Genomic DNA, 25,082 nt, shown 5'->3' with positions numbered 1-25,082 from the left:
AGTGGTTTCCTCGGAACCTCACTGTGACATGTCAGGGCATAGGTGAGGTGGTGGGATGTCATCCTGAGGTCTTTCGTGTGTAGGCATTAGTGGTGAGCAGAGGCCAGGTGGCCCTGCCTGAGATCTGGAGCAGACATTCGCCTGCTGAGGGGAAGGCAGGGCTGCTATCTGTACCAAGCAGAAGACAAGGTCAAGACACGGAGGCACAATGCTAGGAAAAACAGACCAGCCAGCAATCCTCATCCCTAAGTGGCAAAGTGAGTGAGTGTCCCCTCATCTCCGTCTATTTTCTCTTGATTTAACAGAACACCACAGACTGGGTAAATTATAAACAAAAGAAGTTTATTTGTTCCAAGAACATGGTCTCTGCACTGCTTCATGGTACGACAAGAAGGCCAGCAAGAGCTGGGGCTATGATGCAGTGAGCTGACTAGGAACCTGCCTGTGTGCTGGTCCCTTCCGCCTAGGCTAGCACTCATGCGATCATGACTGTCATGGTCACCTTGACTGGGTTTAGATCAAACACGCCTCTGGGCCCATCGACACAGATGTTTCCAGGAAGGTTTAGCTAAGGAGGGAAGACCTACCCTGAATGTGGGCAACAGTATCATGGACGGGGGTCCCAGACTCAACGAAAGTGAGCTGAGCACCAGCGTCCATCACTCTCTGCTTCCTGAGTGTGGATGCGACGTGACCAGCTGCCTTGTGCCCTTGCTGCCATGATGGAACTGGAGCCAGAGGAAACCTTTGCTTCCTTGAGTTGCGTTCGTCAGTTGTTTCGCTGCAGCAGTGAGGAAAGAAGCTAAGTCGGTGCCCCAGCCACCTCTGAAAGGTCCAGTCCCTTTAACTCTGTCACAGTCATAAGGCATACCAACACCAATCTTGAGGGAACATGCTGCAGCTTCCCCACGTGTCACCCTGGACACTATCTCTGAGATGGGAACACTCATGGGTATACCACAGACCAAGGAGCCAGAGTTTGGAAGCAAAGTAACCCCACCTGGGGTCTTGAACGCACTGGGCTATGAGGAAGCCATACCCAAAACCACAGGTGAATCAGGCTCCCTTTGCTGCACCCAGAAGCTATCCTGGAACTCAATCATTTGAATGGCCTCCCCTGGGGCTCAGGGTGGTGCTGAGTCTCACCTTATACAACCAAGCTCAGAGCTTCTGGCCACCAGGTCTGTGACATTCTGGTCCAGCGTTGTCTATGAATGGCAGCAGGGGTCTTCAGCACCAACAAGTACAAATAGATTTGTGGCGCTACCACCATCCCTATAATGTATCAATTCCCATGTCTACCCATGTTCAGTAAATTTAATTAGTGGTGAAAAGCAGCTTATTTGGCAAGATGATCAGTTTTTAACCTGGGTAAATGACTTTCTTTATGACTATAAATTAGGCGCATGCTATCTTTTTCACGCATCACGGTTGTCCTCATAAACACCGGAGGCAGTTGCCGGGAGCCTCACTCCGTTACCTTTCCCATTACTGTTTTATCATCACCCCACTAGGAGTGGGGAATTCATTCTGCTTTAATGACAAAAAGGAAGTGGCGATGAGGGGCTTGTTTAATGAGGAAACTGCCTCATGGTCAGTGTCGCCGTCCATGTCTGTCCCTGCCCAGGCAAGCTCAGCTCCCCCTGGGGCCTGCCGTCCACAGCCCTGGTGAGGGCCACAGCCTTGGTGAGGGGCATACACGGGGCTTCAGTGCTGCCTTTGTCTTAATTGCAAATAATTGGGAATCAAATATTTGCCGACAGCTGATTTCCACAGCCGAGAAAGAAGGTGAGAGTTCTCATTGTCTTCCGTGACCACAGGTTGGCACAAATGTTTTCTTAACTGCGACCCCCTCAGAGCACAGTCTATGGAAAGTGGCCTGCAAGCTAATCATGGAGCAATGGACCCCAGTGGTATTTAGTCCAATCTGGCCTTTCAAAGAAGAGTGCCAAGTGGAATAGGTGCCCCTATCTGAATGAAGGTGGTCTTCTGAAGTCCCCCTTCCCCTGCCTCTCCAGGTCTCTGGTCCCCTTGACCACAGATGGCTCCTCCAGGGAGACTTAGGAGAGGCAGGCCAAGATGAATGGTCACTTCATGTGACCCCCCATCACCCTCCCCATGCCAGCCTCTGACCTGGCATTGGAACATTGGCACTAAATTGTCCTTAAAATTGCTGTGTTTCTTAAAACCTGAGAGTTCTGTGGCCACAGAAGGACAGTGACCCAGCAACTGCGGAGCCTTCTAAGGCTAGAGCCAGGGCACACATTCTAGGGGAGTAGATAAAGGGAAGGAATACGGGCTGACTAAAGAAGAAATATACTCCACCCAAGGTAAATTGGAGCTGATAGCCAGTGGCAGAGAGCAAGGGGGGTCACAGTTGGAGAAGAAACCCCACAGCTGGATCTGAGAAGCCAAAGACTTGAGCTGTTTCTTTTCAAAAGGGGCCATTAGTCAGTTCTGTTTTGCTTGCACGGGGAAGTTCATTCAGACAGCATCTAGTGGTGAGGCTTCGCTTCCCTGCCCTGTTTGGGAAGGAAGCAAAAGCTGGTCATTTCAGCACCGTGTTAGTATCTTCTAGTGGCCACTGGCATTTCCCAGGGTGGTCCATTTCCCACCGACCCAGGAGAATCCTGCTAATCAAACACACTTGGTGGCAAAGCAACCAGAAGTCAGGTGGTGGGCTTCCGGCCCAGAGCCTGCTCTCGGCAGCCTTCCCTTCCCACTGCCACTGGTCAGCCTCCACAGGAAAACCGCTGGGGTAGAAGGGGGGCTTCAGTGCCAAGGAGCCTTTGCAGTGAGGTGGGGACAGTCAGCCCCAAGAAGAAAGGAGGTTTGTGTGCCCCGCTCTGGATCTGCACTCTTACTCTGCAGAGATATGTTGGCCTTCGAGTTTATTATGATGCAAGAAAGCATTCGATACTTCTTAACTTGCCAAGGTCAGGGGAATTTAAATGAGTTATTGAATCAAGGAGTTAATCTTCCCATAACTGACTTTTTTCCCTTTCAAATCTATGATGATGAAAAGCAGACCTAACCCAAAACAGGAAAAGGATTCTTGGTTTTCCCTTATACATGTGCTTGTCCTAGGGAGTAGAAGGTTCACTGTTGACAACCAGGGCCATTCTGTCTTGTATAGTATATGGGAGATGGTTTATTTGTTTGGACTTAGTTGCTTATGTGATGTTTTGGTTTTGGTTTTTGGTACCTGGTCTTATGTAGTCCAGGCTAGACTCAAACTCAGTATGTAGCCAAAGCTGGCCTTGAACTTCTGAACATCCTGCCTCTACCTCCAAGATGCAGAGGATGACAGATGTGCACTACCATAACAAGCATGGAAGACCATTGCTTCAAAACATAAGGCAAAAATTTCCACAGCTGTAAACTCTGTGTTCACGTTTAAATTCTTGGAACTTTGGGTTCTTTTTTTAATTCCCAGCATGCCACATGTTGTCATTAATGGCATGGGGTCATCCTCTAATTCCCTGGACTCTTCTCATATGGTGGAATATTAGTTAAGTGCTCTGGATGGACTTTTCTCTTTATCAGTAAAATAAGCCACCCCCAGGCACTTGCCTCGGGATGTGAGCTCTGAGCACTACTGTGCGGAGATCCCTGTGGGTGTGTGTCAGACAGAGAGACTACCCAAGTAGTATGGCAGCTCCAAATTCCAGGGTGTTGTGGAATGTTAGTTTGAGATGTGTTACATTCATTTATGCTATGGAATATTTGTTCAATGATGCAAAGATGTATTGCATTGTTTTCCGTTGCATTTGTTTAACTCTGTAAAGCTGCGTTACTTTGCCTGCCTAAAACACCTAATTGGTCTAATAAAGAGCTGAACAGCCAATAGCTAGGTAGGAGAGAGGGATAGGTGGCTGCCAGGCAGAGAGAATAAATAGGAGGGAAAATCTGGGCTAGAAAGAGAAAGAGCGAGAAGCAGGAAAAGGAGGAGAGGAGGATGCCAGGGGCTAGCTACCCAACAATAGAGTCAGCCACAGAGTAAGAAGGAAAGAGATATATAGAATAAAGAAAGGTAAAAATCCAAGAGGTAAAATGTAGTTAAAGAGAAACAGAATAATTTAAGTTAGAAAAGCTGGCTAGAAACAAGCCAAGCTAAGGCCGGGCATTCATAAGTAAGAATAAGTCTCCGTGTATTTATTATTTATTTGGAAGCTGGGTGGCGGGCCTCCAAAGAGTTAAAAAGCAAACAAACAAACAAAAAACAAATACACCCGGATCTCAGCCTTCTGTCTGCAGATACAAGATCAGAGGACTGGTCAGGGGTTGGAGGAGGATGCTGGTGGCCCTGTTGATGGTGTGGACTCCCCACTTGCCTCCTCACCACACTTCCTCTCTAGACTGTACAGTGGCTTCACAGGGTTGATGTAGCACTTCTCAATTCCTCTGCTCAGCTCTCTCTACAGCTCCTCTCTCTACAGCTATACCTTTGCCTTGGACACTGGTCTGAAAACAAGCTCCTAAACTCCCATAGTTCCTGGATTACCTGTCTTAGTTACTTTTAAACTGCTGTAATAAAGACACCACGGTCAAAGGAACACATAGAAGGGTTTGTTGGCAGATTACAGTTCAAAAAGTGAGACAACGACCATCATGGTGGACAGTATGGCAGCAGGCAAGCAGGCATGGCTTTGGAGCTAGAGCTGAGAGCTCACATTTGATCCACAAGTGCAAGGAAGAAAGAGAGGCAGACCTAATTTGGGACAGTATGAGCCCACTCCCAGTGACACACCTCCTCCAACAAAGCCACACCTCCTAATCCTTCCCAAACAGTTCCACCGACTGGGGACCAAGCATTCCAATCCATGAGCCTATGGGGGCCATTCTTATTCGAACCACAGCACCAGACTTAGCTATATCATTCCATCTTCAACAAGAATGACTAGGTCAAAGAGAAGAGAGTTATGGCTTATTCATCTTTGAGACCTCTCAGAAACCTAGTGCACAGCCTAGCTGCAAGTCATCACTTAAGAAAGAGAAAGGTGGGTGGGGTAGCCCATGCATGTGATACCAGCACTTGGGAGGTGGAGGCAGGAGAATCAGGAGTTTGTAGCCAGTCTGGGTTAAATGAGACTCTGTCTCAAAATAAAGAAAAAGAAAAGTAAAAAGAATAAGAGGAGAAAAAAAAAGAAGAGACAGAGGAAGGGATGGAGGAAAAAACCAGTTTTATAATGATTTCGATGCAGTTCTAGACTGTGGAGTGGTCTCAGGGCACAGGAACAGGGTTATTAGCTCTGTCCTCTGGTCTAAGGCACCTCTTAGTGAGCACAGAAGGACTGGGTGTCTTCATTGATCCAATTGACGGCAAGGAAGAGCCAGCCCATGAAAGCACGAATATTCACCAAGGGCCCTCCTGTGGGTTCCAAAGGAGCAGGTGCTGTGTCTGAGATGTTCAGAGTGAATCTCATAAAAACATGAGCTCCACACAGCATGATATCCCTTTTGACTCCTAGAGCTACTTCTTGGAGGAACAGGGACTCCATGTTGTACCCAGAGGCCCTTCATCCCACCATGGGTCACCTCAGCCTTACAGGAAGTTGAGGCCTCTACGCTCCTCCTGCTTGTGACGTAAAAGAGCAACCCGGGCTGTTGGCGACTCTCTTCTCCAGCCCTGAGCTAACCCTCTGTGTTTGTGTGCATCCACAGGTCTTCCCAGCCCTGGGCTGTCAGCCTCCTGCGGGAAGAAACTCTGCAGCCACGGGAGCAGGTGCTTGCTTGACAGGGCGACGGGGCAGCCCTCGTGCCACTGTGTGGAGGTCTGCAGGCCCCGCTACATGCCTGTGTGTGGCTCCGACGGGAGGCTCTACGGGAACCACTGTGAGCTTCGCCGTGCAGCCTGCCTGCTGGACAAGCGAATTGTCAGCGTGCACAGCAAGGACTGCTTCCTCAAAGGTAGGACGAGGGCGCCTTGCCCCGGCCTGTGGAATTCTGTGATGGGTCTTCTGACACTCTTTCGGTCAGTGACGAAGGTGCTGTTTGCACAGGTCATGAGCATAGAGGAAGCGAAAAGAATGATTAGTACATGAGCCCAGCCTCCAGCAGGGCTGGGTGGTGATTGAATTCATGCACTGAGTCTCCTGAGTCATTGGTACATGAGAATGATTGGTAGATCTTTCAGCAATGTGCATTCAGTTCCGAGTCTAGTCTCCAGAGGTCTCCACCCCTTCCTCACCCTTGGAGAACAGAATCTAGGGAGGTCAAACCGAACTCTTCACTGGGGCAGAGTCTGTATCCGCACGGCACCAGACAACAGGCTATAACCCGAGTCTCCACACAGCATATGTTCTTGCAAAGTGGCAACAAAGACCACATGGAACAGAGTTCCATGGGTCAGGAAACTATATCGTACATATAAAATGACCAGATGATACCAGCAGAGTGGTCCCCAGCCAGGGGGAGAACATCCCATGCCTTGCCTTTTCAGAGAAGCTCTGAACGAGATCAGGAAACCACCACAGCAGAACACATGTATGGAGATAGAGCAGAGAACTCACTCTGCGCCGGGGTTAGGTGGGAAGAGAAGGGCGAGACAGTACGAGCCACAGGAAGGGGTTCGGTTTTATGTATTAATATGTCCTCAGCACCCGGCACGCCACAAAGGTGCTCAGAGACTTACAAATACATGTGAATGTAAAGGCTAGAATGTTGGTCCTATGTCCATGTGGCCTCAGGACACATAGTACGTGCCATGGCCTGCAGAAATGCTTGTAAGCCTGAAGTAAAATGGCCATGTATGTATGCATTAAGTTTCTTATGCTATAGAAGCAGAACGTGGCAGATGGACAGACCTACCTTGACTAATCTAGGGGACACTGGAGGTGGGAGAGCTGCCTTCAGATTCTGTGAAATCAGAGGTTTGCTTTGGATATAGCAAGGAAAGCCGCGGCGGCGGGGAGTGGGGCAGGAGTTGGGGGGGCGGGCAGGGAGGAACGTGTTTGCAGTGCTGGCCACCAAGGGCTATAGAACTACTTTGTAGTGATAAGCTGGGCCTCACAGGCTCCCCGTGACTACCCCCAGCATGTGCATGTTCCACAGGACACAAGCCTGGGTTGGGTGGTTACAGTCTAAGCGAGGAACACAGTTATGTGAGCCTCCACTCCCCCTGCCCCAAGCCACCAGCACCGAAGTAACAAATAGGTTGTTCTGGGTTGGCTGTGGTGGAGTGGGCTCTGGGAAGGGGCACTTAAGCCTGTGACAGGAATAATCTCAGACACTTTCATGGCTGTGCTCATGACGCTAATGTTCAGGTGCTTCAAAATCATGAGGTGCATTATGCAGATGAGACCACAGTGAGCTGAGGACAAATGCCTGGAGGGGTTGCCCAGCTCATGGCCGCCGCTTCCCCGGCAACCGAGCACACTAAAACACTTGACCAGTTGCTCCAGCTTTATTGGGCGTGTTGAATTTTATAGACTGATGTTCCATTCTCTGGTTTCCAATATCCCCCAAATTGCATCTTTCAGAAGGTTTTTTATTTCCTCGTTGGAGTGTGCACGGCCTCCCTTGCCGTCGGTTATTCAAACAGCATTTCTCATTTCACACGAGGGAAGGAACAATGGCCACAAAACCTGCCGCAGTGAGGGATGGCGAGGGAGGCCTCCAGCAGGGCTGGGCGGTGATTGAATTCATGCGCTGAGACTTCCTAACGCAGTGCACCACCAGTTCTGTGAACCCCGACCCATGCAGAGCTGTTCCCCTTCAGACCCCTCTTCAAGTGAGCAATGTCTGCATGGATCCCTAAATACCAGATTACATCTGGGCTCTGGGATGTCTCAGCTGTGTGGCCCCAGGTGCCTCTCTGTACTTCTCTGCTCCATCCTCTCCTTCAGCTACAACATGGGCCTGGTGGCCGTCAGTGTCTGCTCTGGCTGTGCAGAGTGAGGGAAATACAAAAGGTCATATGTTACAGTACCTGGCCCACTGCATCTGGTACGGACCATCATTGCTTCTTCTCAGCTAATGTGGCCTCAGACTTAGAGCATAGAGATGCCCAAACTGAAGGGAACACAGAGGCAGAAACAGAAGTCCACCTGGGGGGCTCTTGGGGAACTTTCCGAGCCCAGATAGCTTAGTGGTGGATAGAGACTGGGTCTGGGAGGTACTGAGTACCAAGCACTGGTGCTGTCATGGAGTATCCACCAAGAACCAGGACTTCTCTACCCTTGATCCTAGGGTCTGGACTTCTTAGAAAATCCTTTAACACAGTGGTTCTCCACCTTCCCAATGCTGCGACCCTCTAACACAGTTCCTCATGTTGAGGTGACCCCAACCACAAAATTATTTCCATTGCTACTTCCTAACTGTAATTTTGCTACTGTTATGAATCATAATGTGAATACTTTTGGAGACAGAGGTTTTCCAAAGGGGTCACAACAGGTTGAGAAGAAGTGTTCAACACCTCATGCTAGGGTTGGCTCCAGTCATGGCAGGCAGGAAGGCTCAGTCTCCTAGCATTCCTCTAGGGTGTGTCCAGCAAACTGGAGAGACCTAGGCCCTGATGAACAGGGACTCATGAGGGTGGAAGACCGATCAACCCTGAGCAGGAAACATCCCCCCAGAGCCATGGCTCCAGTAGAGAGCCAACAGCAGAGGCTTAACAGGACTGAGGTGGGGGCTAAGGAGGGAGGAAGGTATGCAGCACCACATCATCTGCTGTCTCTACCTCACAGTGGCAGCAGTCTGTTTAATACCAGCTTGAGCGCTGTCTTTAAAACACTTCTTCCCCATGAAAACACAAATTCTAAAATCATCCATCTTCTGTTCTCTGAGTGAACATAGGACTTCACTCTCTAGGAGGACATCTGTCCCCAGACGCCAATCTATGGACTCTCCTAATGGGGCCAGAGTGTAGATCAAGTCGGAGGGCTGTGGCAGACGACACTGGACCAAGGCACTGTGTCTACAGCCCCTGGAGGGAAGGCTTCTGCCGAGAGTTAGCTAGTGACAGGCCCTCGCCACACAGTGTGAGAGAAGAATCAGAATTCTAAGCCCCCTGTTCATAAGAAAACTTCTGGTATCAATCTATCCCAGTTGCTATGGTGACAGAATTCTTTGTGACAACTAAATAAAGTATCATTTAGGGATCATTGGCCTGCGTGAAAAATCAGACTAAACTGGGGTGGCTTCTACCCACGTTTGTGGCTTTCATCCCAGGTCTCCTGGGCCAGAAGCTGAGCGTCTCTTGTTCAATGTCAGGAGCAAGGAGAGGTACGGGAAAGATGTTTTGTGTATGCTTTCCCTCAGCTCCAAATACCACCAAGATAATATACCCAGATACTGGATGGGACTCACTGCCTGGCTTCATACAGAATTTGTGTTTGGAGGCATCTTGTCACAATGCATTCCTCCACGCACACTAGTTTCCCTTTGAAAAGTTATTTTTTCAGACTTGGTTTTGAAGTCACGCTCTCTCTCCTAGCAATCCCTCACCACGCTAGAGTCATGTTCCATGGCTGATCTGGTGGCATAGTTTGGAAGGATTCCAAACAAACCATGAAATTATGGAAGCAGAAAGGGTGGTTCAAGTTTGTCTTCAGTGAAGCCTCCAGCTTCCTCCCCTGCAGTATTTGCAAATGTCCTTCAGATTGCTCAGCATCCAGAGGCATGCTGCCAGGCCAGTGACATCCAAGAAGATAACTTCCATTTACATTAAAAACCAGCGAGTTAGCCGGGCGGTGGTGGCGCACACCTTTAATCCCAGCACTCGGGAGGCAGAGCCAGGTGGATCTCTGTGAGTTCGAGGCCAGCCTGGGCTACCAAGTGAGTCCCAGGAAAGGCGCAAAGCTACACAGAGAAACCCTGTCTCGAAAAAACCAAAAAAAAAAAAAAAAAAAACCAGTGAGTAGACCACACCCTCACACTCACTAGCCTTCTCTATCCTTTTCAAAGACTTATCTTCTAAAATTAAATGTGCATGTGTCTGTGCTTGTGTCTGTGGGTTATGTATGTGAGAGTAAACATGCTCAAAGAGACCAGAGGAAGGTCTCAGATCCCAAGGAGCTAGAGTTACAGGCACTTGGGAGTTTCCAGATATGGGCACTGAGAACAGAACTTCCATCCTCCGCAAAAGCAGCAAGTTCCCTTAACTTCTGTACCTCCCTCCAGCATCCTGGCTTTTTTTTTTTTATCTTAAGTATTGGTGAACAGTCATGAAAACTCAACTCTTTGTTCACACGTTAGTAAAGCAAACCTTGATGCCGAGAACCTTCTTTCCCTTCTCCCTCTCTTTTCATCTTACTGTTTATTATTACTGTTGTTGTTGTTATTATTGCTATCACTTGCATCTTGGTGCTTTCAGAACTTAAATTGGGCTTCACACTTTCCCAGGGCCATTTTTATACTTCCACAAGTCTCTTCTGTCCTGCCAGGGCAAGTTACTCTCATCCTAGGCTGTGCCAGCCACAAGAGACTCTCGTCACCAGGATGTGTGTGATCTTGCTGCAGACTTGGTGACAGAATGGGGTGTGATTTAACTCCGCCAGAGGAGCAGCCCCTCTAGCTTGCAAGCCCTCTAACAAGGAAAGGTTAGACCCGAAGAAACATGGGGAGGTCCGGGCTTCTGGGGCTGAGTGTACTGCTATGCCGCCTTGGACTAGGCCACTGAGGTTGGCCTCATCTGTAAAGTGGGTAGGATAACAGTACCTCTTTCCTGTCCTGGGGTGGTGTGAGTATGAAATGGGCCATGACTGCTTGACTGAGCACCTATAAGTGGCATTGATTGTGATGTCATTGCAAACAGCCAGGCACATTCAAGGGGCAGCTATCAAATTCCCGACCTCTTACATGACCATGATGATTAATCTTGACCATCTGCTTGGCTGGACTGAGAGGTGCCTAGGAGATTGGTAAAGTGCTCCTGTGAGTGTGTCTGTGAGGACATTCTCCACATGGTATCATGAGCCAGACACGGTGGCACAGGCTTGTCATCCCAGCACTGGGAAGGCTGAGGCAGGAATGTCAAAAATTCAAGGTGAACCTGAGCCATACAGTGATGAAAGAGAGAGATTAGACCGGAATTGTGAGGGTTTGGGATTCTGACTGGATTAATCGTGAAACAGTAGCATTTTTGAGGTACTAGAGAAGTAGAAGAACCAGGTCATGGGGTGTGTTCTTCAGAACTTTCCCCTTCCCATATTCCCTTCCTCAGCTTCCCAGCAAACAGGAAGTAAAGAACCTTCTATACCAAACGTTCCCCCTATTGTCATATCTGCCCAAAGGCATGAAGCCAAGTGACCATGGGCTGAAGCCTCTGGAGATGTGAGCCAAAATAAATCCTTCCTCCTTTACAATTCTTCTCTCAAGTACCCTTGGTCCCAGCTACACAAATATACAATGGCAATACTGGATAAGGGTCAAAAGGTGAGGGCTGGTGTCTCTCCCTTTGAGTTAGAGGAGACAAGATGGTTCTCCCCGATTCTTTAGGAAGTGACTAGAATTTGACCTTCAAACAGCTCCTTCTGTGAGAAGAGATGAGTGGCCCAAGTTTACTAGCTGGTTACCAAGGAGCAAGAGAACCTGATACTCAGCAAGGAAGCAATATCTGAAATGTACAAAAGGGTTCTGGGAAATGTTAGTAGAATCTGAGGGAGAGATTCATCCGTCAGATGTGAAGGAGAGTGAGCATTCATGAGCATACTTGGCAGAGGAGACCCAGGAGGTGGATGGAGGAGCTACCAGGTAGAAACAGTGAGGTAGGATTTCAAGGGTGCATAAAGGATCAAGTGTCTGAACTTTGGGTCCTGGGTGAGGCTCAGGGAAGGGCCAAGCAAGCAGTGTGAACTCAAGCTGACTCTGTCTATATGAGGGAGAGGGAGGGTACAGTTGGACTAAAGGCCAGCTCCAGTCCCTTGCATCCAAACTCTCTCAGCCTACAGCTTCTCTAGCCAGAGACACCAAGACCTCAAGGATGTATAGGAATCTATGAACAATCTATAATTTTGGATACTCCGCACTCCATGGATCTGGCCAGCATCCATGCAGACAACTAGAGATTGGCTGAACTGAAAATTAACCTACATCCCAGCACAAGCATGCACCCTATCTCGGCCTCCTTGGAGTGCATTTATCCCACTTGTAGAATCCGCTTCCAGAGTAGGGGAAAATATGACTTCAAACAAACGTGTATGCTCTTTGAATATTTCCCCTTGGATTTCAGCAAGAAATGTCTTGGTATGAGTCCCCTGCAAATTTGCAAGAACACTATCAGTTCAGCACGTGTGGTGTGCTCCACAGAACAGCTGCATTCTGAATGAATTAATTACAATCCAGTAATTAAAAATTGCTAATAAGTTATCGAGCTGAGAAAGTCTTGCACTGCATTGATTTCATGCACAGAAACAAGTTACGGTCTCTGAGCCTCCCACCTCCCCCATTGTCCCTGCTGTCTTCAGGCACCCCTTCTGTTTGTCTCTCCGTGCCCCCCTTTCTGTCTAACTTTCTCAGTGTGTTGGCCATTGGCAGGTTCACTCTCCATTCCTAAAGTCAAAAGAAAAGGGTTTGCATTGGATCCTTCTGGAACCATGTAAGCTTTCTCTACCCTTTTCTACCACAGCTGTTGAATTACTTAAGATCACCCACAGAGGGCCATGTTGATGGCTGAGTGCTTAAGAGCACTTGTTGCACAGCCATGGGGAATTGAGTTCAGATTCTAGCACCCACATCACAAGCTGGGTATGGTCTTGAGATCTCCTGTAACTCCAAAGCTGTAGAGGCTTGAAGACCACTGGATCTTGGTGGCTGCCAGCCTACTCAATCAAAGCAAGCTCCAATTAAGGAGAGACCTTGCCCGAAAGGAATAAGGTAGAGAGAGGTTGTGGGGGGGATGATTACCCAACACCCTACACTGGCATCTGTGCCTTGTTCACACACATACATATACCACACACACATAGAAGCACAAAGATCATCTATATAGACAAACAAATGGTAGATACATATATGATGGATTGATATATGATATGATACATGCAGGACCAGAACTTTGCTGTATGAACTCCAAGCTAGCTAGCATGCCAGGAGAAGTTCTACAAAGCACAGAATCCCCTCTGGGATAAGTCTTTGCCAGTGCCTACCTCCCTTCCCTACTGAACATCTTTACAAATGTAGACGTCTGCTTTATTTTTCTCTGTCCAGCTCACTGGAGATGTTCTACTAATTTTTTTGGCTGAATCCACACGTTAGTGACTATTCAACATACAGTTCTTTGAGGGCCCCGAATGACAGAACAGGAGCTCCTCAGAAGACCTCAGCAAAGAGTAGATGGATCCAGTCAGGCAGTGGTGGCACACGCCTTTGATCCAGCACTCAGGAGGCAGAGGCAGGTGGATCTCTGAGTTTGAGGCCAACCTGGTTTACAGAGCAAGTTCCAGGACAGCCAGGACTGTTACACAGAGAAACCTTCTTTCAAGAAACGAAACAAACAAGGAAAAAAAGATTAGAAGGACCATGAGAAGGACCTTGCTCAGAGCCCTTGTGGGTTCTCTGGGACAGGAGGGTGCCATCCCTTGGATCTAGAAAGCCCCTGGAGGCTCAAGGTCTACATCTTTATCCCCCAGCTACTGGCACCATTTGAGGACCAAGGCTTGTGGAGGAACTGTTAGGAGATGGAGCCCAGCTGGTGGAAGTGGCTTACTAGGGGCAGACCTTGAAGATTATACCTACCCCTGGATCCTGCTTCGCTCTTGATCCCTGGTCTACCAGGATGTGAACAACATCTACCATATACTCCCATTGCCATGAACTCCATCATTCATGTCTTCCCCTGCGATGAGGGACTGAGACACACTCTTCCCCAAAAAAAGTCATGAGCCAAGACAAATCTTTCCTCCCTTAAGTTCTTCTTGTGTAATATTTTGTCATAGCAAAAGAAACTTCTCGAGGGCCATCAAAACACTGAGGAGGAAGAAGGAAGGAGAGGAACAGTGAAGGGACAGACAGGGAGCTCCCTACTTACGACTATCCCTCCAGGAGGCTGCTTAGAGGAAGGCCCTCCATGGAGAGAAAAGTGACCTTCGCCCCAGCAGCTCAGGCCCTGCAGAGCAGAGACGGTGCCCAGCACCTGGGAGGTTTCAGATGCTCACTCCAAGTCAATGGTAAATTACTAGAGCGAGAAGAAGTTGATTTGGAACTTCCTTAAGGCTCTCCCCTACTGTGCCTTCAATTAAGATCAGGGTCCCTAGGAAGCAGCCACTAAATGGCACTGCATATCGGATCTCTGTGCTCAAGCAGTTTATCTAATTATGTGTGTGACAGACTCAGCAGCTGTCAGGGCAGCCACAACTCTAACATGTTGACTCTGTACCGCCCGCTGCACCACGCGTCTGCTTACTCAGATCCCAGGGCAAAACTTCCTCGCTCTCCTACAGATGTGCGTTCCTTAGGTTTTCTGCTGCATGGTGACTCGAGGAGCCAGAGGGCCCATGGTGGGGATAGGAGTTGGGCAAGAAGCTTGGTGGCCAGGCTGGTCCTGATTCCTGTTCCTTTTGTCTTTGCCTCCTGTCTCCAGGGGTGACATAAATGTCCAACTCCTCTGCCTGCTTTTCTGCTCAGGAAAACAACGTTTAAGCCACCTTTCCTTCTCCAGAGAGAAAAGGAACATAGAACTGTGACAATAACGGAAATAAATGAGCCCCATGGCAGTGACCTGAGGAAGCACAGTAGGAGTTTTTGGCAGGATTCCCAGTGGAGTGCTCTGCCATAAAACCACACCACAGTGACTAACCAAATGTGGGGTCTGAACTGCTCCTTCCTGCCACCCCAGAGCTGAGGAGACCCCACTCCTTGTGCCTCCCGGGTCACTGGATCTGCTATGGCTCATTGTCAGGCAAAAACCTGTGCTCAATCCTCTCCCAGATCCCAGTGCCTTGGGAGAGCCGGGTCCAGGATGGAGAGTATTCCAGGGACTGTGAAGGGAAGGAGCACTTCCCTGCATCTGCTGGTCTGAGGCATCACCTCTCCTCAGGAGCTCTGCCCTCTGCTTTTCTTCACCTACTCCATTCCACTCTGATGCGTCCTGCCACTCAGTAATGGAGGCAATCGGAGTGGAAATGGCTTTCAAAAGCCTCCTGCTAAATGAAAGGAGCAGAATCACTTTATTTGCAGGTAATTAAAACAGCCAGTTGTGGTGAACTCTGTCCACTGCCTTTTAGAAGCAGGGGCGTCTGAGATGTGTTTCTCTGAGTAGCTAGAAAGGAGGGCTCCTCCGGGGACCTGCCAGTCACCCCCCTTCTCTCCTCCGAGGAGAACTTGCATTTCCTCTTCTACTGTTTGTCCTCAGTCTACTTACTTCTTAAGATGGCTAAGATGGGGCCTGAACATCTGGTTCTCATTGGTCCAGTGATGCTTCTGGGACGTGGGTCAATGCCTCTTTCACTTACTCTGCCTTACTGAGCTGGCACTCATGAGCTCTCTCTCTCTCTGTATGTCTTTCTGTCTGTCTGTCTGTCTGTCTGTCTGTCTCTCTCTCTCTCTCTCTCTCTCTCTCTCTCTCTCTGTCTTTCTGTCTCTCTCTCCCTCTCTCTTGCGCGCGCGCTCTCTCTCTCTCTCTGTATGTCTTTCTGTCTGTCTGTGTCTCTCTCTCTCTCTGTATGTCTTTCTCTCTCCCTCTCTCTCTCTGTCTCCTTCCTCCTTCCTTACCTCCCTAGTTTTCTCCTTCCTCTCACACCCATGTTTCAATCTCTGTTTCTCAGATGTTGCATAGTTCACTCTAATACAATCACATGGTCCATATTTCCTTTGACACATAATAAGCCCAAGGTCTTTGTTGAGGGCATTGGCAGAGATCTTCGAGTCTATGTAGCTTCTCTACCTCGACCTGATAAAGTGCTAAGAATCACACGGACCCAAGTTTCTTTGGCTCCCCATAGCTTTTCCAGCGTTAATAGAATAGGGGCCTCTAAGCTGTGGTGTCCTGATGGCGGAAACTTTCCTCATAGGTAGATGAGGGTCAAGAACGGGGGTGGGGGGAGGCAAGGAAGAGGTATCTTACAAGGTCACAAAAGGAGAAATACTTCTACCAAAGATGTGTCAAAGGGGAGCACAGGGCAGGGGTGGAGGCGGGGTACCAGGAAGGGTCAAGGACCCATTGTCCTTTTCACATGGATAGTGATCTCGTAGTTTTCTTTCTGCCATGCAGAGGAAGTTTCAGCCCTGCAGACTTACCTGCAGGCCAATCTGATGGAAGCAATTCCTCAGTTGAGAGTCTGTCTTCCCTGACTCTAGCTTATGTCAAGTTGACAAAAACCTAATCAGCAGAAAGAGTAAAAGGAAATCGTGCATTGCTCCCGCAGCACAGCAGGGAAGAGTCTCTCACTCAAGCCAGTGGAAGGAAGAGCGGGTTTGGGGGATTACCCCAAGAAACATTTTAAACAGCAACTGGGTTCTACTGTCAGTTCAAGAAAATATGAACTTTGAGAAGAGATGAGAAATGGGTTACCAGTCGACCTAGGCATTGTCAAAGTAAATAGAGGCTGGAGAATGGAAGGGAAGTGTCTGAAGTCTTGGAACTACAGTAGCAGAGGTTCCTTATACATTTAAGCTGAAAGGAGCCCAGTTAACCATGAGGAGGGGAGGGGTATGTTTATTAACCATATGAGAGAATATGGAGAAATATTCTTCCCAAAGAGAAATAAAGAAAACCTCTCCCTACATATAATATATAGGAAATTGAGAAATAATGTAAGAGAGGGTGATAGATGTGGAGAGAGGAGAGGAAGGTTTAACACCTTAGTAACTAGGTGTTGTAAAGAGCCCAGAGCAAGCCAGGTGGACACAATAAGAGAGACCGGAGAAGAAATCTGGTGCTGTGTTCTAGGCTTTTGGTGGCCCTAGGGAACCTCCTTGCCAAGGAGCGACCTTGAAAGCAACATATCCACGGAGAACATTTGTGGAGTTTTGAGCTGATGAGATTCTAGTCTGAGTTCTGCACCCATCAGGTGGTGATTATGTGTGGAAGTGACAGAGCGGATGTTCAGATGGAAAAGGTTTCTGAGAATTCCTACCTATGCAGTCCTTCTTGGGGGAGGGGAACAGAATCAGGAATCCCCAACAACTTAGATGAAGTCCAGAGAAGTTTTTAAAATGTATCTATGTCTATGTGTGAGTGCTTGTCTATATTTGTACCACATGGATGCAGTACCTGTGGGGGCCAGAAGAGGGTGCTGGATCCCCTAGTGCTTAATTTGTATGTGGCTGTGAGCCCACTCAATGTGGACACTGAGAACCAAACCTGGGTCATCTGCAAGGGCAGCAGGTGCTCTTAACCATTTAGCTACTTCTCTACCACCACCACCTGCCCCAGAAAATCCAACAGAGAGAAAGCCACGGTCGTCAAGACTTATGGGAGTGTGTGGCTGCCAAAACTGAGAAGCTGTCTAAATAATTGCTCCAAATATAATTAACAAAAATTGCAAAGGGGAAATTATGAAGCTAAGTGCACTTCATCCCCTCTCTTGCTGTGCCAGTTAGAATTTGTCAACTTAAAACAAGCTCGGGTCATCTGGAACAAGGGAGCCTCAGCCGAGAAAATGCCTTCATCACATTGGCCTGTAGGCAATTTTCTTTATTAATGATTAATGTGGGAGGGTTCAACCCACTGGGGGCTCCAGGCGCAGTGGCTCCTGGGTTATGCAAGAAAGCAGACTGAGCAAGCCACAGGGTACAGGCCAGTAAGTATCATTCCTTCATGGCCTCCTCTTCAATTCCTGTCCCCGGGTCCTTCTTTGAGTTCCTGCCTTGACTTCCCTTCATGATGGACTGTAAGCTGTAAGATGTAGTCAACCCTTTCCTCCCCAAGTTGCATTTGGTCATGGTGTTTATCATAGCAATAGACAACAAAGACACTTGCATGTAGGAATTTCAACAGATTATGCACAGTTGTTTTAGACAAGGACTAGCCTCACGTACACTCCTCCTGCCACAGCCTCTTAAGTGATGAGATCACTTGTGTGGGCCACCAGAGCAGGCTAGACCATATGCATATATACTTTTTAACTAGGAATACTGGATGGTGTACATAAGCCCAAGGAGGCAGTTTTCCATTTCCTCTGTCCTAATAGCCCAGAATGGACCCAGCACTGCCTCCAAACAAGCCTCCTTGATTATTCCCAGTGGCTTGCAGGAACTGCCTCCTTGCCTTTGGTGGTGTGCCCAGACCACACGGGTAGTCTTGGTGTCTGACTGAGTTTTCTCCACAAAGTTCAGACCTCCCGTCATTCATCCTGTGTATCCCGGAAATCCTGCTGAAGCTGATGGTAAAGTAGAAGAAAACCTCATTCTGACACACAAGCTTTGCGATCAGCTTGATTAGAGTTAGAGTCACCTAGGAGACACACCTCTGGATGTGTCTGCAGCGGTGTTTCTAGAAATGTTCAACCAGGGAAAGAAGACCCATGCTGAATGTGAGCAGCAGCCACGTATGGGGTCCTGAACCATATAAAAGGGAAAACAGAGAAGGCAAGCTGAATGTCAGCATTCCTCTCTCCCTCTCCTCCCTGACTGAGGGCGCAACGTCTCATGCCGCCCCCCTCCGCCCCCCCACCCCGCCGTGCATCCCCCTCCAAGATAGAGTGTATCTCCTCAAACTATGAACCCAAACAAGCTCTTCCTGACTGAATTTTGTCATAGAGAGAAAAGCAACTAATCCAATGTTGTGGTGTGTCTTCCTTAAGTCACAATGTGTAATAAGCATATGACAAAATGCCCATGAGGTGGCCAGTAACAAGTTGGATGGCCAGCACGATTGGCCGCAAAGTTCCACCAGAACTGCACACTTAATCACTGAGAGAAATGTGTGAGAGCCATGCTTTGCAAAGGATGGCACTGTTCTGAGCTGGAAGCGGAAGTTAAGCCCTCAAGACAGCTGAAACCAACATAGTATAAAACCGTATGCAGAAGTGAACAGGGGCCGGTGCAGCAGGTGTCCTTTTCACAGCCACCATTCACTGAGTGCCAGCCAGGCTCCCAGCCACTCGCTAGTGGATGAGCATGGCCTTCTCCCCCCAGTTAGCCCTGGCTAAGGAGCCAAGAGAAGTAAGTTTGTGACCAGCTCTGTTTCTGAGCTGGTCGATGACCGCAGTGCTGGAATGTCGTCTGTCCTTCTGTGCGTCAGGCAGAAGAGAGGACCTGCCCTGCCCCTCAGGAGATGCAAAGGATAAGTGACCAGGGTGGTGGCAGGTGGAAACCTCTCAAATAGCTCCCCTAAGCAGTCACGTATTCCTCTTCCACCAAGCCAACCATGTGGGGCTTGTCCGACAGGAACCTAAATATAGTTGCCCCTGAAAGGGGCAGGAAAGAAGTTTGGGCTTCCACAGACGTCAAGCATTGCCATAGTGAGTCTTCATAATGAAAGTAATCACTTCTTCTCTGGCCCCCAGTGGCTGTCTCCATGTGGCTGTGTGATGTGGACACCACAGTCAGCACATTGCAGAGAAAAGGGTCCCCACTGATTCCAGGCAAGACAGGCATGGATGGGGTGGGCAGGTTTTGCCCCCACAAGAAGGTGGGCACCCACCCACATTTTTCAGTGGCTTCTTTCTAGCTCATCCTGCTTTGGTCCCCACCCCTACCCCCCATCCCACTGGCCTCCCCACCCCTGCTAGATTTTAATCATCACAAGGTCTTGTTTACATGCCGGGCTTGTCTCCAGAAGCACTTCCCTGCTGGTTTTAAAGACACAAACTTTGCATTTTAAAAAGTTGTGAGACTCTCTGGGCAAACAACTGTGGTTCTAGAGAAGACCTCAGAAGAACAGGGATGGATAGGAAAGACTAATGCATAAAAACTGTTGATAAGAAGCAGGGACACACTGACCATGCCCATCTAGAATGCTGGAAAGAAATATCTAGACGAGAAGGTTCTACCAGGCTTCTTTGGGGTCCAGTCTGCAGGGACTTCACTGGCTGATTAAAATCACCCAAATCTGTAGCAAATTATTGTTATTTTTTTACACTTGTCCCTTTATATGAAACTAGACATTGGATGGATATGGGGGGCAGAGTTTACAGCTAACTTCAGAGGCCCGAGTTCAATGCCAGGTCCAGTGCTAAACAATTTATTTCCTTCATTTAATTTACTCTTCAGGATGAGGGCTTCCATGATGCCTACTTGGCAGACAGAGACACTATAAGACACACTGACCCTCTGGCAGGGGTACTCCATGTCATGCCCTCTGCTGCCTCAGAAGGTTCTCAGCCTGAGTGTGATTCCTCACCCACTGCCACTCGGAACCGGGATGGAGTGCTGGCTCTCTGTTCATTGCACCCCATCCCCACCTTGGCAAACCCTGGCCTCCAGGACACAGGCATCCACAAGAGAGTGGGGAAGCAGTGTTGGATCCCAGACATCCCCAGCAAAGCTGACGGGTGCCTTCTGCCGATAACTGCTCACGCACTGTAGTCCTTCCAAACAGTAACTGTTTGACATTGCCATTAAACATTCATACAAGAGACTGGAGAGGTGGCTCCGTGCTTAAGAGCACACATTGCTCTCACAGAGGACCTGAGTTCAGTTCCCAGCACCCACATCAGGCAGCTCACAACCTCCTTGTAACTCTGGATCCAGGGATATCTGATACCTGTGGTCTCCACAGTCGCCTGCACACATGTGCACATGCCCCCACACAAATATACACACATCCGCATAATTAAGACTTACACACAAAACACACACAGTGTAAGATGCAAATCTCTGTGGAGAAAACTCAAAGAGGAAAATAAAAGTAGTCAGAACGATGGAGGGGACCGAGCAAAGAGCAGAGGACGGATCAGGTACTCACACACCTGCTTCCCACAGATGCCCAGGTCTAGCGCAGGCTGCACATTCAAAGACACTGGGATTCCAGTCTTGAATCCCAGGACCAAGAGCCTGGCAGGAGAGATGGGTAGGGAGTGGCAGTTACTCTTGGAGACCAGTGAGGAAGGCTAAACAAGGCAATGGTCAATTAACAGCAAATGTTTGAGGCAACCTCCTAACCACGGGATGTCATGTTTCCTCCAGGGCTCCCGGGGCCATCGGTCAGACAAGCAGATGCATGAATTAAGTTAATTGGAGAAAAATTCCTTCCAGGGAAGTGGCCACTAGCTTGGCCTTTAATGGGACAAAGGTTTTGATGTGACAAGCATCTTTGCCTGAGCCAAGAAAGGACATGGCCTTCAGAAAGGCCCTTCTCTGGCCCACCCCACTCCACTCCTGCCTCTGACACTCTGTTTGCAAGTTTGTGTCCCTGAGAATCTTAGAGCCAAAGGTCTGGCTGGGCATGTGACTTAGAAGATTAAGGTGGGAGAGGGCAGCAAATGCCCTCCAGAAGAGGTGCCACTCCCTTCCAGGAACCCAAATGGGTTCTGCCTGTCTCAAACCCACCAGGTTCTGATCTCTGCTGTAACTGTGAAGGCATGTAGAGGGGGCCATGGGGGAGCTGAATCTGGGAGATGTCTAAAGGATAGGGTTGGGCAACAACAGCTAGGCTTGGCTAGCCATGCCAATGGAGACATTTCATCTGCATGTGAATGAAAGCCGTTCAGACATGGAGGGCCTGCTTCAGGCAAAGGAGGAGGTCAGGGAGCGAAGCCTATGGACTGTCCCTCCCTTTCTCAAGCCACCGTCCCTCCCACGCTCTCAGTATCTGGTATGCCTCCCCTCCCCACACTCGACTGGCCCTCCTACCCTTCCTCATGACGTGTGACTAATGAATGCCGTGGCTGCCAGCTTACACGGTTTTAGTTACCTGGAAGTATTTTCCGGGTGGTGCAGGCTTCTAATTTTACTTCTAACAACTTAGCCAGCACCACCAGCAGAAAGTAGACGGTGGCTCCTCACCCTGCTCCTCAGAACTTAGAATCTGCATGAGCTACATGGGGTGAGGGCATGGAACCATCCCTCCTGACCCTGCCCCATCAGGTGAAGAGAGTCAGGTCCCCCCCCCACCAGCAGGGCTATCCACTGTGGGATGGCTCCTTTCCAGGGTCTAAGTCAGTCGATCTGGGTTATAAGTGGGTGACAGATGGATGAGTTGCTCCTCAGGGTCCTCCAGCGGGAGGAGATGATTCCAGGCACACACAGTTGTCGCAGGTGGGAGGAAAATATTAGCTTTGGATGAGGCCTGTCGGGTGTTGAGTTGTGTAACCATGACAAACAGGTGCAGACCTCGGTCACCGTCCTTGTATCAGTGACTCTTCTCATGGTTGTAGGGGGACAAACCTGAGAAAAGCAACTTAAGGAGACTTGGAGATGACTCCTGACCTGAGCAATCCCCAAGGCCTGCATGGCGGAAGGGGGAAACAAACCCACTAACACCATGTGTGTGCATACGGGCTGTGCAGCTGCACTGTGTGTGTGTGTGTGTGTGTGTGTGTGTGTGTGTGTGTGTGTGTGTGTGTGTGTTAAATGGAATAAATTATTTTAAAGGTACTTAAGAAAGTAAGAGCGTATGTATTTGGGCCCATTGAGACAGTCCCTCATGGTGGGGAAGGCATGGTGGCAGGGGCGTGAGGCAACTGGTCACATCACATCCACAGTCAGAAAGCAGAGAGATGAATGCCGTCACTCGGTTCCCTTTTATCAGTTTTGTTCAGTCTAGGACCCCAGCCCAACGGATGGTGCTGCCCATGTTCAGAATGAGTCTCCCCACATCTGGAAGACTCTCTGGAAAAGCCTTCACAGACTCGCTAAGTGGCATGTCTGAAGTGATTCTGAATCTCTCAGCTTGAACATTAAGATTAGCCATCGCATTCCTATGAGCTTATTTCAGGGTTTGGGTGCTGCTCAATGCTACCATGCACTTAGGCAGAATGTGCAAGGACTTGAATTCAGCAACAACACCACAATGTTTATTCTTACTTTCTCTGTGCCCAGAGTGGGTCAGCAAGAGCTCAGCTCACTCACGGTCACAGCCTGCTTCAACAAGGTCTGAAGCCACTGATGTGGGAGAGGGGATGTGCTAAGTGAATGACACCCCAGTTTGCCCCGGGCTGGAGTTCACACAGGTTCACTTGAGTGTTCCTCTTGCTTGTGAAGTAAGTCACACCCCCAGGGCTAACTGCCTCATTGTTGGGCCAGTGTGCAGCTGTGAGGAGACCCTGAACACACGGTCAGGGGCGCTGCCACAGAAGAATGGGAAGCTGGTGCTCAAAGCTGTCTAGAATCCCAAGGCTTCCACTTTTAAGCTCCTTGAGTCTGTTACAGAACCTCTTTTAGCGTCAGTTTCTTAGTCTGTGAAATGGGCCAGTGGCTGCTGTGATAGTCAACTTCCATTATCAACTTGATTGGATTAGGAAACACCTATGGTTGTTGAGGCACACCTTTGGGTGTGCCTGGGGAGGGGGTACCCGAGAGAGGATAGAAAACTCATGGAATGTGGACAGCATCATTCAATGGGGCTGGAGCCCTGGACCTAATAAAAAAGGGAGAAATTGTGTTCAGCACGCTGCCCTCTCTCTGATTCCTGGACCAAAACATTTCTGCCACCATGCCTCCCTTAGCATAGTAAACTATGTGGCTCCATAATGAGCCAAAATAACCCCTCTCATAAGGAGCTTTTTGTCAGATAATGGTCACAGTACCATGGAGAGTCCTGGATCCAGTACCTTGTGTTGCTAACTTAGTTTCTAAGTATCCCCGGAGTTCCTTCCACAGTGGACAAGAAACCCAAGATCAGAGAAGCAGAAGGGGAGAGTGTCCTGGCCACAGACTAAGACACAAACAAATCACAGGGGCCTTGGCTCTAGGGACTGCCCGGATTCCCCAGGAGCCTTGTGCTGACTCCTTTGTGGACATCAAGGTTATGTGAAGATGAGAACCAATGGTGTCGTGTGAGCTGCACAGGAGCACAATGCTCCCACTGCATCCAGGCTGGCTTTGAGTGCTTGCTTACACCTTTCCTGGGTCTCGTGGGAGAGAGAACACATGTAGGAATGGAAGCACAGATCTCCAGCTGACCTTGCTCCCACATGTGAGCACATTAAAGTAATAGGCCAAGTCTTCCATCCTGCCTGGTTCCCTCTAGGACTAAGGAAATTACTACTTACACCTTGACCTTTGGGTCTACCAGGTACCCTGGATATCCAGAAAGGGACGACGAAGTGGCAAAGGCAGAGCCTGCTGTCCGTTTCACATCCAAGCAACCGCATCAATCACCCACAGATTCCCAGTGACCAAACTTTCCATCTCAGAAGCTCCGGGTGTTTACGAACATCCGCAAATTTAGTATTTTACAGACAAGAGCAAAAGACCATACTGTTTTCCAAGGTTTGTGCACTGGGCCCGAGACTGGGTGTGGTTCAACAAGCTGGGATATAGAGAGTTCTGGGTTTTCCTATATGGCCTTGACACTGGTAATCAATGTGTCTGGAGATCACGGCTCACACAGTTGTCTTGCTGAACAGGAGGAGGGACCCGTTCTGTGTCGCTCACTGCTGCCTTCTAGGCCTAACCCTTAGTAACTGTCTTAGGGTTTCGATTGCTGTGAAGAGACACCATGACCTCAGCCACTCTTATAAAGGACAAACATTTAATTGGGGTGGCTTACAGTTTCAGAGCTTTAGTCCATTATCATCATGGTGCGACATGGTGGCGTGCAGGCAGATATGGTGCTAGAGAAGGAGCTGAGAGTCGACTCCTACATCTTGACCCACAGGCAAGAAGAAGTGGGCTGAGACACTGGGTTTGGGCATATATGAGACCTCAAAGCCCGCCTCCACAGTAACACACTTTCTCCAACAAGGCCGTACCTACTCCAGCAAAGCCACACCTCCTAATAGTGTCACTCCCTATGAGCTTAAGGGGGCCAATTATGTTCAAACTACCACAGTAACCATGCAATAAACACTCAGAGAGGGAAGGATAGCAGAGAAGGGACAGGGAGCTACCTGTCAGTTTTCACCTACCTCAGTGGAACAAAGGTTGATGGTGGGAGCTGTGAGGTGAACTAATGGGTAAAAAGCATTTGACACCAAGCCTGGGGACCTGAGTTTGTATTCATGTTCTGTGGTGCGGGCATGCACGTACACACACACACACACACACACACACACACACACACACACACATACACACATACACATACACACACACAC

General features: G+C 49.0%; 1 protein-coding gene across 3 annotated transcripts in view; it reads left to right on the top strand.

Moving 5' to 3' along the window:
- The window catches only part of Fstl4 (follistatin like 4), a 411,520-nt gene that overhangs the window by 218,846 nt on the left and 167,592 nt on the right, over positions 1-25,082 (top strand). For all 3 annotated transcript variants that reach the window (XM_052757865.1, XM_052757866.1, XM_052757863.1), the window contains exon 4: positions 5,665-5,910. In XM_052757865.1, the coding sequence (XP_052613825.1) occupies positions 5,665-5,910 (246 nt within the window). The remainder of the gene's footprint in view (positions 1-5,664; positions 5,911-25,082) is intronic.

Source organism: Peromyscus californicus, unplaced genomic scaffold, assembly GCF_007827085.1.
Source record: "Peromyscus californicus insignis strain IS unplaced genomic scaffold, ASM782708v3 Scaffold_3__1_contigs__length_106647218, whole genome shotgun sequence".
Lineage (NCBI taxonomy): Eukaryota > Metazoa > Chordata > Mammalia > Rodentia > Cricetidae > Peromyscus > Peromyscus californicus.
The sequence above is the reverse complement of the archived record's forward strand: the minus strand, read 5'-3'. Positions and strand labels throughout refer to the sequence as shown.